Source organism: Podarcis pityusensis (genome assembly GCF_964106645.2).
Source record: "Podarcis pityusensis genome assembly, chromosome: 1".
NCBI classification, from domain to species: domain Eukaryota; kingdom Metazoa; phylum Chordata; class Lepidosauria; order Squamata; family Lacertidae; genus Podarcis; species Podarcis pityusensis.
In genome coordinates this window covers 48476933-48491543 of record NC_138028.1, presented here as the reverse complement: position 1 = coordinate 48491543, position 14611 = coordinate 48476933, and the positions used below count along the sequence as shown (strand labels likewise).

The 14611-nt window shown below is 42.2% G+C and overlaps 1 protein-coding gene across 5 annotated transcripts in view; it reads left to right on the top strand.

The window, feature by feature from the left end:
- RAD51B (RAD51 paralog B) overlaps positions 1–14611 on the top strand; it is a 322140-nt gene that overhangs the window by 99927 nt on the left and 207602 nt on the right. For 3 of the 5 annotated variants that reach the window (XM_080994169.1, XM_080994168.1, XM_080994167.1), the window contains exon 8: positions 8966–9062. In XM_080994169.1, coding sequence (XP_080850295.1) covers positions 8966–9062 — 97 coding nt within the window. Of the gene's footprint in view, positions 1–8965; positions 9063–12477; positions 12546–14611 lie in introns of all 5 variants that reach the window. The other 2 variants (XR_013982634.1, XR_013982635.1) reach the window with 1 other exon arrangement.

The window sequence follows — 14611 nt, the reverse complement described above, 5'->3', positions numbered from 1 at the left end:
GCTGGAGGACATGTGAGAAAGTGTCTCTGCAAGACAGGAAGGCTGAGCAGCATAAACAAAGCCCTGCTGTACCTCCAGTGTCTTTGGGACTTGCCCCCATCTTCACTGACATTCTCTTTGGGCTCCGGGGAGGGTCTCCTCGTGAACCACAAGGACTCTGCGGGAATTGCACTTTTAAGAGACTGAGGCAGGTGAGAGACCACAGCCCAGCTTACTAGTTTATCAGGTGAAGATCATGGGATTTGTTAAGTCCAGGAGGAGGTTTGTGGCCACTTAGCTTGATTAGGCTCAAGACAGGTGAGGATCACATGCTTCATTAAGGGGAGAGCTACAGCTACTCAGCTGGAACAAGCTCAGGTGCATCAAACAAGATTGGCAGGAATAAAAGGGAAGCAAGGTAGCAACTCTTTGTTTGCCGAACTTTCACCATTGATGGACCACAGTTTGGTTGTTTTGGGAACTCCAGTGGATTTTGATTTTGCGACTGACTTTAGGATTCCAACCCTGGATCTTTTTCAGAGACAGGAACCTGGTTTTTTTGGGTTAGCTTAGAACCTTTCTCATTGCATTGGACCTACAGCTGTATTTTAGCATCTGACTCATCTCTAGCATTGCCCTTGGGACTGTGAGCACTATCGGGACTTACCTCAGAGTATGCTGGGGTTTGGGACAAGCACACTCACGGGCTTTTAATAATAATAATAATAATAATAATAATAATCCTTTATTGTCACTACACCATCTGTGTGCAGTGAAATTAAATGACCCCCCCCCCACTCATTCTTGTTTGCGCTCTGTGTGCTTGTTGGAAGTCAATTGCACCACTATATTTTTTTTTCATTCAGCAGCCCAACAGCCCACTAATAAAAACTGTTCTTTAACCTGTTGGTGCGGCTGACTATACTTCTGTATCTCCTGCCTGAAGGTAGGAGATTAAAGAGGTGCTGGCTGGGGTGTGAGTTGGCCCTAAGAATTTTCCTCGCTCTCCTGAGGCAGCAGTCTCCTGCTGTCATCTAGCAAACTCAGAGGACAGCCCATGATATGTGCTGTATTCACCACCCTCTGTAGGGACTTCCTGTCCATGGCTGTCAAACCAGCATACCACACTGTAATACTGTATGAAGCCTGTAATACGGTATGAAGCCTTTTGTGAAGCCTGTACATGTAGGGCATGAACTGGTCCCTTCTTTCCATAACCTTCAACTTAGTGTGGGTGGTGCAAATTACCTCAATAGCGTCAAGCAGGAGCAGCTTCTAAGCATTGCTTCACTATTGCACAAATACATCATGAAGCATAGCTCATTTGGAGACCTTCAGGAACCCAGAGAAATCTGTAGTGGATTTTTTTAGGTAAACTTGAAAATTTGTGGTGAAATGCAGTTTGGATTTCAGATATCTGTGGCAACTCTAGACTTAAAGGGTTTACATTGGAGTCTAAATTAGTGATGGCCAAACTTGGCCCTTCAGCTGTTTTGTGACTACAACTCCCATCATCCCTAGCTAAGAGAACCAGTGGTCAGGGATGGTGGGAATTGTAGTCCCAAAACAGCTGGAGGGCCAAGTTTGGCCATCACTGGTCTAAACAAAAGAAAAGATGTTCTGAGAGTGTAAAAGGCTATATAGTACACTTAATGGAGATCACCATCTGTCCCATTAAACTTTAATTAGTTTAATGGTTAGCAAATGTCCAGTGCGCTTCCGATGCGACAATGTCCCATTACAGCAGAGCATTTCGCACAGCGGCTCAAGAAGGGCTGGAGAGTCAGCATCTTTTCAATAAAGGGATCTTGGAGCAAGCGGTTTGGAACTCAAATAAAAGGTTTATTTACACAAAACAAAAAACCCTGGTGAAGAATCACACATATCAGCAAACACGCCCCAAAAGAAAGGGGAAGGGGAGGCAAACACACGAGTGAGCTGACTATTTATACAAACTCACATTCCTGGAAGCCTAACAACCTCCAGCTGCTCAGTGACTAGAGCGTCTTGATTAGAGCTTCTTAACCCTTTAATACCAACACCCCCTCTCGCTCGTAACACTGAGCTGTACCAACCTTAATTCAAATTTAAACCTGAACAGAAATATTTATGAGATTGCGGACTCAAAGCTTTTGTAAAACCGTCTGCGAGATTTTCTTGGCTTGGACAATACTTTAGTTCAATTAAACCTTGTTTTACACTTTGGCATACATTTTGATAACGGATATCCAAGTGTTTTGTGTGTGCCTTGAATTGACCTGATTTAGCTAGTTTAATACAAGGTTGATTGTCTTCCCACACTCTGATAGGTAGGGAACATTCTCCAAACAATTCTTGTACCAGTTGCTTATAAAATTCCAGTTCTCTACATACATCTGATAATGCATTGAACTCAGATTCAGTTGAACTTAAAGCTATAAGTGATTGTTTTCTTGATCTCCAACCAATTAGTGCATTGCCAAATTTTATCGCCATTCCTGACACTGATTTTCTATCTGGTCCAGCATCTGCCCAACTGCTGTCGGCCCAACATTCAAGTTGTGTGCTGCCCTCTGCTGATAATTTTAAGCGAAACCTTTTGGTAGTTTGGAGATACCTTAAAACTCTTTTTACTCCTTGCCAAGCATGCATTGATGGTTTTTCAGCTTGTCTACACAGCATGTTGACAGCATATGTTATATCGGGCCGAGTCCACTGTGCAATGTGGAGTAGACTGCCTATCGCTGACTGATAAACCCCGGGATTACAGAACTCTGCCTGTTGCTCAGTTTGAGCATCCTTTGTGTAACTTAACTCCATTGGGGTTTTAACACCAGCACAGTTGTCCATTTTAAACCTTTCCAGCAACTGCTGGATCTTAGCTTCTTGGCTGAGCCAATAGTTCCCATCTTCATCTTGCTGAATTTTAACTCCTAGATAAACAGACACATTGCCTAGTGATTTTATCTGAAACTTTTCTCCAAGCTTTGTGGCAAATTGTTGTGCAAGTTTATCGTCCTTTCCACTGTATAATAAATCGTCAACAAATATCAAGACTGCTTCTTGTTCACATCCCGAGCCTTTTAGATAAAGACACGCATCTGCTGCGCTCTTTCTGAACCCCATGCTCTCTAGAGCATCGTTTAAGCAGGAATTCCAATTACGGGCGGACTGTTTCAACCCATAAATGGATTTGTGTAGGCGCCAGACCTGGTTTGGCTTGTCTCCTTCAAAACCTGGTGGTGGCGTCATATAGACTTCCTCCTGTAAGTCTGCATTTAAATAAGCCACATTGACATCAAAATGAAACAGCTTATTTCCCTTCTTAGCTGAAGAGGCTAAAAGCATTCTTAATGACTCCGATCTTGAAGTAGGGGCATAGATTTGAGAATAGTGAACTCCTTTGCGCTGTGAAAACCCTATTGCAACTAGTCGGGCTTTATATTGCAACTCCTCAGTAGTTGTGGGCTTTAAACGATATACCCATCGACAACCTACAGCTTGTTGCCCTTTTGGAAGCTCTGTACTTGTAAACACACCGAGAGACTTCATTGAAGCCATCTCCTTTTCCATTGCTTCCTGCCACTTTACGGCTTCTGAGCTTGGAAGCTGTTGTACTTCCATATAGCTATCTGGCTCACACTGTGCCATATTTACGTATACACTTGTCACCTTAAACCGCTCTGGCGGCTTGCCCTTTGTGGCACGTTTTGACCTGCGCAATTGCTCCTCTTGTGCCCCCTCTGACTGTTGGCTGTCAGAATCTGTCTCAGACTTTATGTCTGGACGTGCCTCTAGGGATAAAGACCTCCGTTTAGATACCTCCCTTGGGCTTGGTGTTGCAGGCGACCTGCTTCGCTTTTGCTGTCTGCTAGGCCTACTGACTGGCGATGTTGGAACACTCCTAGATTCTGGCTTTTCTACCTTAGGAGAAGAACCTTGTGCCTGGTCGGAATCTGCATCTGAACCATGTGCACCGTCCCCTTCTGGCTCACCACCCTCTGGACTTCCATTCTCAGCATAAATGCCTAAATCATCTCTCAAAATGTCAGGGTTAGCATGTAAGTGAGTCCATCCGGATTGCTCACAAAATTCAGCGCTCCTACTGAGGACCACTCTTGTAGTATCCCCATCTGGGTTCACGAACCTCCAAGATTTGGCATGTGGTTCGTACCCACAAAAGATGAGTTTCCTAGTCCTTGGACCTCCCTTTTTCCTTAACGCTTTTGGGATAAGTACATAGGCTTGAGATCCAAACACCCGAAAGTAATTAACTTTGGGCTTCTTCCCATATAAAGCAAAATATGGCGTAGTATCAATTACCGAATTATATACTCGGTTCAGAACATGAGTAGCCGTCTGCCAGGCTTCCGCCCAGTAACTTTGAGGGAGTTTAGCATCAAACAACATAGAGTTTGCCAACTCTTGCAGAACCCTGTTTTTACGTTCGGCCACACCTCCTTCTTGGGGGGAATAAGGTGTAGACAGACGATGCTTAATTCCCTTTTTCTTAAAGAAATTCTGCAACACAGACCCGGTAAATTCTGACCCTCTGTCTGTCTGAAAAGCAAGTACTCTAGTACCGAATTCAAGTTCTACTGCATGAACCCAATTTTTAACTGTTTCTGCAGTATCTGCTTTTGTTTTGAGAGGAAAAAACCATGTAACCTTTGTTTTGTCATCTGAAAGACACAGTGCATACCTCGAACCTCCCATGCTAGCAACAGGCATTGGGCCACATAGGTCCATATGCACAAGTTGGAATACTTTGTCAGATTTCCTATTTGAACTGGGATAGCTGCATCTATGAACCTTCGCCCTTTTGCATGCAGTACAATCCAAATACTTAGTACATTTGTTCAATTTGCACCCTTCTGATAATTCAGGTTGCCTTTTAACATACTGAAAATTAATATGTCCCAAACGGCGATGCCATAAATGAACACAAGAATTATGGGTAGGCGAGTTCACACAACCAGCATGAACCTGTTCAACTTCATCTGGACTTGTCTCAAAATAATATAACCCATCTCTGCATTCCACCTGCAAAAGAGATACGTTATTCTTTGAAATAGTGCAAACCCCATTTTCAAACACAGTTTTAAACCCATTTCTATCAAGTTCTGACATAGACAAAATACACCCCTTCATTCCCTTTAGCACGTAGGCATCAATTTCTGTTTGCAAACACTTCAAAAACACTGTGCCTACGGTCTCTAAGGAACGTTTAGTTGAATCTGCCATTGTCACAACTTTAAGGGTTTGCAAATGTCTGCAATTCTGCAAACGGACACTAGATGGCGCCACCAGGTGGTGAGATGCACCACTGTCGATCAACCAGCGTAGATTGCTGCCTTGGCCACGCCCTTGCATCAACGCCATTGCTGAAGCCATGTGCTGTGTGCTGTGGGAGTAGCCACGACCTCCTCCTCTTCTTCGACGTCCCCTGGAACTCCTTGTCTGGTAACTAGGGGTAACGGCCTTGGTGTTGTATTGACCAGGTTCACGTGTACAATTCCTGATTAAATGGGAAGAGGAACCACAGCGAAAACAGTGTCTAGCTGCAAAAGCATTTACTGTGTTCTCAAACTCAGCATCCCCACTCTTAGGCACAGCATAACTCCCCTTTGAAGACAAACCTCTTTCTCTTTGCCTTTTATCCTGTTCATCTGCAAGTCGAGAAGAAATGTATTCAAGGGTTAATTCAGTTGAAGGCATAGCTTCCAAAGTTAAAGCTAGAGTCTCATAGCTTTTATCAAGAGAAGACAACAAAATGTATGACTGCTGCTCCATAGAGAAAGGAATGCCCAGCTGTCTTAGTTGATTAAAGGCAGACACCATTTTGGCAATATGTTCTTTCACACACGCTCCCGGTTGGAGACGTAAATCAAACAAACATCTTGTAGCATGGATCTTGGCCCCCGCAGTGTTTCTGGAATTTAGCCGCTGCAGAACCGTCCAGACCTCATGCGTGTTCTTTAACTCAGAAACATAAGGCATTTGCTCTGGTCCCACTGCCAAAACTAGTAGACCTTGGGCTTTCCTGTCGCGTTTCTGTGAATCTGCCGCTGCTGCTTTGTCTTCTGCAGACGCGTCTGCAGCTGCCTGTAAAGGCGGTGCTTCAGTACAACTCCACAACTCTTTTGCTTGCAACCAAACCCTTACTCTAGCCTTCCAATCTTGCCAATTTTCCCCATTGAGTCGCGTAAACGGGACAGTAAAACTTTCCTGGGACTCTGCCATCCTCCCTGGGGCTTAGGAACGATACTCACACACCTGTAGACCGTCTCCCAGCTGCTGAGGTGGCTCCTCGAGGAATAAGACGTCTTCCAGCGAGTGCAAACTGCGCAGTGCCTCTTTAAAACTTTTCCTAGGCACGTTGCAGGACTCAAGCTGCTTTGAAGGCTTTCGTTGTCGGCAACCGCTTCTGTCTTCGCTCCAGTCCTTTCATAAATCACTCTGAACTGCACTCCTTATCTCCTTCTTGACGTACAAACAGCCATAACCTGTCCCATTAAACTTTAATTAGTTTAATGGTTAGCAAATGTCCAGTGCGCTTCCGATGCGACAATGTCCCATTACAGCAGAGCATTTCGCACAGCGGCTCAAGAAGGGCTGGAGAGTCAGCATCTTTTCAATAAAGGGATCTTGGAGCAAGCGGTTTGGAACTCAAATAAAAGGTTTATTTACACAAAACAAAAAACCCTGGTGAAGAATCACACATATCAGCAAACACGCCCCAAAAGAAAGGGGAAGGGGAGGCAAACACACGAGTGAGCTGACTATTTATACAAACTCACATTCCTGGAAGCCTAACAACCTCCAGCTGCTCAGTGACTAGAGCGTCTTGATTAGAGCTTCTTAACCCTTTAATACCAACACCATCTTAGCCCATGTTTAATATATTGTTGTGCAGGGAAGGTTTGGTAAAATTAGGGCTTCAAAGTTCTGGTTGGGCTTTGAACTTCCTGTTCATCCCCCAATACCAATCTACTCTTGCCCTTTTTTCTTTCATTGGTTAGCCTATGGGGCTCTGATGTTTACATATAACATGCCTGTATTATCCCATCAAACTCGTGAACTGCATTATGTTCAATTTAATTGTTGTTGGTGGTACACTATCCAATTAGCCACTTCATCTAGCAGAGGTGGTTCATCTCATGGTAACAAAAATGGGCAGTCGTTCAGTAGATTCAGTGGTAGCTGTCATGGTAGCTCTTAGTTCAGCATTGTTGATAAACAAATTACACATCCCAAAGTGACCTGTGTGAGGTGCTTCAGAGAGCAGGTTGGCAAACTATTCTGTAAAGTACCACCTATCCTCCAAATGCCGCTCCAGTGATGTTTAATGGGAGGAGAGGGGTGCTTCAGTCTGCCATTTCACCTGGGCTGCCTGTCACTTATACTGCTTGCTTCTCGTCTGCCTGCCTGCTGTTCTGTCACTACGCTGGAGTTTCCCTGATCACCTATTGGTAGTCAAGGAAACTGCAGCATGACAACAGCCTTACAAATTTATAATATGTGTGTGTCGCTGTTTGATCTCTTTAAATAAAGCAAGGTATCTTGCCTCCTCCAGACCAAAAGGATGATCATCCTGCAACATTGCAGGCACATAACATATTGAACTGTTCTTTATTCCATCTCTGTACACTACCTACCACAGAAGCAGGGGTTGGATCAAGCATGTAGGCTGGTACAGGCATGCTAAGAAGGTGGCAACCTGATAGAGGATCAGTCAGACGGGAAGCTATAGGAGGGACAGGTAAGCCTGGCAGAAATACAGATGTACAACTATGAAGTCATGTTCAGAATTGAGTCTGGGTTTTTTGCCCAGGCAAAGGCTCAGGCATGAGCTAGAATTAGTTACACTATACATTTTATAGCCAGGATTGCTCAAGAGGAAACTGGTGGTGAGGTGCTGGAGCACAGCTGTCAATGTTTCCCTTTTTTTAAGGGAAAGTCTCTTATTCTGAATAGGATTCCTTGCAAGAAAAGGGAAAAGTTGACAGCTATGTGCTGGAGCCATGTAGAAAACAATACTCTACCTTCTTGCTCTATCTGTAGTTCATAACAGCAGATGGGACCCCAGTGCATAATAGATCAGAAGGCTTCTAACCTGAATCTTGATAGATCCTGACAGAATCACTCTCTTGGATAGACAACATGGAAATATTTGGTGCTCCAGACTATCATGGTAGCAGCAATTCTTACACCAAGCCAGACCATCTGTCTCAGTGACCAGCAGTTCTCTCCAAGCTTTGACAGGAGGCTTTCTCTGCCCTACCTGGAGATACCAGGGGCCTTTGACATTTTGCATACAAAGTAGGTGCTCTAACATTGATCTACAAAGATGGGATAGCTCTGGTGATATTTTGTTTCCATGGTATTTTATTCTTTATTTGTTTTTAGCCCAGACTGACTGGGACTAGCAATGTCATCTTACCTCACTGGCTCTATACAGCATGCACTTGAAATGATGAGGTGGCCCAATTCAGTTTGTCGCATTCACTAAATCTGTCCGATTTTTTTGAAGTCATGCATCACCCTATATTCTAAGCTTAACAGATATTCCAGGATCCTCATTGTATATACCCATCTGACTCTTAAACTTCTTATTCGCTTTTTTGAATTTTATGCACACCCGCACCAACCGGGCCCTAAACACTCATCACTTCCCATCCTGGCTCCTACATACTTGTTTTCTCTGTACCATTACTCCTTTTCAACAAAGGCATCCCTTTCTCGTACCTGGGAGATATGAGGTGTAATGTGAAGCCCATAAGTAATCTGAAAAGATTGCTTGAAAGCTTTTGCTTTCTGCAGCAGTCTATTATGATGCTACTATAGTTGATCCAACATTTCTAGGAAGGAATTGAAGTGGTTGAAAATTAGGGTGGGTGTTGAGGGTTGCCTGTCTGCCTATATACATTCCAATTCTTCTCTGAGGTACCACTGTATATTCTTCTTGTAATTCTAATACTTTTTCCTTCTCCATGTCTGTTTGCAGGTTATCTTGACAAATCAGATTACCACGTGGCTGAGCGATGGCCTTGCTGTACAGGCAGACCTGCTGTCTCCAGCTGATGACTTCTCTCTGTCTGAAGGTAAGCAACCCTTTTTATTACAGTTGAAACTTGACCCTGACACAAATCTCCACTACTACTCGTAAGTCTCTTTTTCATATTTAAGGGGCAATACAAATATGGTTATTTGACCTAGTGTAAGATGTAGCTAGAATTCAAAGCCCCTTTGAAACAATTTTTAGAGTTTCATTCTTTAAGACCAGTAAATGGTATTGATCTGCATGCTGGAACCTTAGAAGGGTTTGTTTACCCCACATTTTGTATGGTAGCATGCTTCAAAACATTGCTATGTACTTACCAACCTGGTGAATTACAGAACCTTCCCATCACTGTTAGAGGCAAGGTAGTGGAGGGAATAGTTGGATCATTCTGCTGATCTAATGTGATACAGGAACACGAGGCAATGGCCGTAATTATCAGCTACTCAAAAGAAGAACAAGTTGGCTCTGTCGGATAAAGAATAAATACTCATGTTTCTGCAATGATTTTGTTTCACATATTGTATAGCACAGTGCAGACCTAAATACTTCATTATGCTGTAGAAACTTGTGTGTGATGTAACACAGCCTAATTTTGTTAAAAACCTGCATCAGATAAGGATATGGAAATGATGCAATTGGTTCACTATCTTCCATCTAACCATGTGCACCTATCACTATAGTATCAAATTATTTACTATCTTAAGTCTTTTATAGCTTTTACCCTTACAGCATGCCTATTGTAGAACTGGGGCAAAGTGAAATTGCAAGAGTCTGTGACAGAATTAAAAGCAATTTTCTGAGTCCTTTACCTTATCTGTGATCTATTCATTCAAACGATGCATCTTGCAACTCGCATTAGGAAACAGTTTCACAGAGAAATAGTTGAAAGTTGTGCTCTAGTAATATTGACAAGGAATTCAATAGAAACCTGATGGCAGAAAGTATGACTATATATTATGCATTACTTACTCCTAAATAGAAAAACTTCCTAAAAGCAATTAGAAAATTCTGCTACTAGTATGCTGTTTTCTACATTGCGATTGAGTACCTGCTAGCAGGCTCCAACATTGTACTAGGAACTGCATATACCTTCCATATATGGACATAGTTTGAAACCAAGGATCACTTTGCATATTATATTGTGTGCATACAGTAAAGTGTATCGAATGTGTATGAAAAATCCATGTTTGTAAATGCAGGTATTACGCAGAGACGTGTGCTAGGGAGCTGGGACTGGGCATGGCTCCCTGCCATAGGTACACCCAGCGGCAAATATACTTCCTGTTCTGTAATGTTTTGAGTTCTAGGGATAATATAGGTATTAAAACAATGTCAAAATCAATTCTTTCTTGATTTGGGAGAATATGTCTATAACAGGCTGAGGGTGATGAGGGTACGCTTTCATTCCACAGCCTCTGCTGCTATTTAAATAGAAAGACCGGTTGCAGGACTAAAATGTGCAACAAGTCTAATTCAGTATAAGGGAACCAGAATGGGCTTCACACATCTTCAAAAGAAACTAGGAAAACAATTTGCCCAGACTTCTTCTGACCAGCTGCCACCCTCAAATGTTTACCTATAAAAGGCGGATTTGTTATGTTCATGTTGGCTAGATCTAGATTTAGACTGTGTTCAATTTTCTTTTCTTTCATGTGGGATAATGACTTTGGTCATACGCAAGTGGAGTGACAATTTACCTTTTCCTGGAATGTCATTGCAACATAGAGATGTAGTAATTTATGCAATAAAGGTGCCCTTGTGAAGGCTGAAGGGATGCTAGCTTTACAGTTTGCCTCTCTCCTGGGCCCATTGCTTTTCTTCTAGAAAAAAAGGCGCCTGTACTCACAGGAAGTTGTTACAGTTAGTGCCACACATTTAACCAGCGCTTTTCTTCTAGGAAAAATTGTTCTGGTACTGCGTACACTTGAGTACCCCCAGAAAAAAAGCACTGCCGGGGCCTATAAATCATTCTCTTTTGGTCTCAAGAACTTTACCTGGTGGTATTATAGCTACACATCTCTTTTAGTTCTTTGATAAGTGAACCTCAGTGATTCACTGAATTCAACAAGGCTTGTTTTGGCACAGGAATCCGGGCTGTTAAATAGACTAGAGTTAGTTTGGGACAAATTGCTTCTTGAACTTCTGTGTTCAGGTCAATGTATAGCTTCTGCTGTTTCCACTTTAGTAGCTTTTACGTCCTTTCTGTGAGGACCCTGCATTGGATGAGTTTTTGCGCCTTGGAGCTGAGCTAATTAAGATAAGAGGCTGTGGCAGTGGTGCACCAAAACATATCACCAGCCAAAGAAACCAACAAAAAACCACCCCTTAATTGCAGCATATTAGTAGTAGTAGTAGTAGTAGTAGTAGTATTAATGGTGGTGGTGGTAGTGTTTCTTTGCTATCCTTCCTCCCATATAAGTCCCGTGCAGTTCACAACATGGCAAAGTGCAACCAGAACTACTTTCTTATTTTACATCCAGAAACATACTCTAGCCTTACTGGATAGGGAGGAAACTAGGCATTTATTATCTTTAAGCTCTCTTCTGTCCCTGCTGTGAAAATCAGGCAGCAGATCACTGAAATGGTCAGCTGAACCCAAGACACGCTGCTTCATTGTATGACTCGCTAGTAGCATGTGCTGGTGCTGTTGAACTCCAGCAAGAGTGGAGATTGGGGGTGTGTGGAAGGAAGGGAAAGAAACACACACAGAGAGAGAATGAAATCAACAAAAGGAAGGAGAAAAAGAGGGGAATAATATGAATGCAGCTGTAGAGAGACCTGTGGATAAGCAAACTATAAAAAAGGCATGGGTAACACACACCCTTTCTTTCGGTTGGGGGGGAGGGTTGTATAAAAATGTCACTTCCAGTGACCTGATTGAGTATTCATCCTGATTTTTTTGCAAAAAGTTTGCAGCAAGGTTAAAAGACTTCAACTCTATTGAGCATCCATTCTGATTTGTTTACAGGGAGGCTACATAGCACTGCATCAATAAGTTGTTATCCCATACATTCTAGTGCATTTCCCCATTACTGCAAAAAGCAGTGAGGGAGAGCATGCACACTGTAAGGTGCAGTGAGAAAAGGAGGCAGGGTATGCAGAGAGAAGATATATTATGTTGTGGGGTGCTGAGAGAAAAGGGGACTAACAGAATGGTTTAAAGAAATAAAAAAACTGAAAGAAAAAGACTTTTCTTTGGTAAAAATAGTAACACAACCCTCACGTGTTAGTAAAAAAATTGTTCACACTTGAATTCTACATCCCTGAGCTACGGTGACATGTACTAAGCTTAACAAAAGTGCTGAGCACAAAGAACTGAGCATTTGCTTGGTTGTGATCAGTTCTTTAAACAAGCATCTCAAGCATAACGTGTTCCAGCGTGTTAGAAACTTGTATGTACTTGAGGGAATAATCACATTTTGACAGTTGCTGAGTTTTTCTCTTCATTGTTATAGGCACAAAGTCTTCAAATCAATTGCAAGCTTCTTTTGATGATAGCAATAGCCTCTGTGCGTCATTGGGGGTATGCTCTAAAAGATTCATAATTTATCAAATATCCAATTTTGCTAGAAAGTTTTAAACAAGTCATAAATGATTAGACAGCCTTTGTAGCCACAAATCCACTGGAATTAGTTTCATGAGATTAAATGCATTGGAGTGGTAATAAATATCTGGTTTTGGTTATCACTTTGAGTAGTCTAAACTGACAACACTCTGTTTCTGCTAATGGATGGGGTATTGGATTTCATTTTGCTGCAGCACTGTACAGCCACCCAGTATCTATAATTTGTTTCCCCCTACAATTCAACTGCTTTAATGTTAGTAGGGATTTATGCTGATGCATTAGATGGAAAAACAGTAATTAACAATTAACAGTAATTGAAGGTCTATAGATACACTGGATATCCAGGAGACGATCTCATTTCAAATAAGTCTTACATATGCATACCTAGAAACACGCCATTAAGAATGTAGAGATGTGTGACAAGAAGGAATTAAGTCCAAATGTTTTTGGAGTTCATGGAGTCACTCTCTAGACAGCTTGGCCTTCAGTGGAGAAGGTGGTGCTCCCACATTATTCAAGGCATCTGTCAATGGTTTCAGCTTTTTTGGACTGAAAAAGATGGAAGCAGGTTGCAACTCTTCTTAGAACATGCTGTAGCCTCAACACTGCCAATTAATGAATTACCCATTGTTCCTTCTATAAGTTTGTCCGTGTATTGAACATGGTCCTGTAACTGCTACTTAAAACAGTGTTATGAAAAACAGAAGTGAAACTTGAGATTTGATTTAATTAGTGTGCATGCTATGAAAGCTTTTAATACTAACTTTTTATAAGCTGCCAAGGAACCTGTTGAAGGACAGGCCACCTGGTGGCTCTTCATGACATATATGACAAAGCAAACACATGGTTGGCACATTCCACTGAAATATGATTTTATTTGGAAGTCTTTGTAGTTCTATTCATTCTGTATATTGTTATGGTATGAATGCATGTATGCTTGCTGTATTCCCCAACCCTACCCATTGCCGGTACACAGGTCAGGACACTTCCTACTTCCTTTCATTGTGATTACTTGTCTGTGATTTGTTCACATTATCCTCTTGGGTAGTACTATATATTGTACGATTGCTGATTTGTGCTGCTTCATTCTTGTATTGTTTTGAACATGTTTAAGTTAAAAGTTTAAATAAAAAAGAATGAAAAGAAGAAAAAAGTCTTGCTGGAATAAGAATATGCTGTACAGTGGTACCTCGGGTTAAGTACTTAATTCATTCCGGAGGTTCGTTCTTAACCTGAAACTGTGCTTAACCTGAAGCACCACTTTAGTTAATAGGGCCTCCTGCTGCCGCCGCGCCGCTGGAGCCCGATTTCTGTTCTTATCCTGAAGCAAAGTTCTTAACCTGAAGCACTATTTCTGGGTTAGCGGAGTGTGTAACCTGAAGCGTATGTAACCCGAGGTACCACTGTACTTAATAGGTCCTTATTCTGATTCAGCAAGGCAATCCTTATGTCCTGTTTGTACTTGAATCAGCTCCCCACCCCCAAAATTTGATTTGAGGCTTGCAAAGCTCAAACTGATGTGTGCTTAATAGATAAAAGATGTTTTATCGCATGGATAAACACAGTCCCCCATGCACTCTGGTGATAGCCTTCCAGGAACCGTCAGGCGATGGTGAGTCATAGCTTTCTTCCCTAGCTGCAGCTGTGTACCAATGCTCCATTAGAGCATTTTAATTTGGTGTTTAAAAGGCATACATGGCAGTCATCAGACCTGAATCAGGAAGAAACGGTTAAAAGCCTTCTAACTCTGAAGTTGCTGAAAAGCATTCTTTACCGTGTTTCAGACGTAGTGCTGGATCCAGTCTGTGAACCTCAGTGATTAGGGGGCACTCAGACTCACCCATAGTAGGTACCTCTTCACCTCTCTTCCAGTTACAAGGCATGGCAACCATCTTTACTTCATTTATGTTTGCATTTAGCTTCCATACATTTGTCTATATCCAATAATCCGTCATTGTAGCCAAGCATACAATGAGTAAGCACCAAGATCACAAGACCTAGTTTCAGATAAACTATAAAGGGTT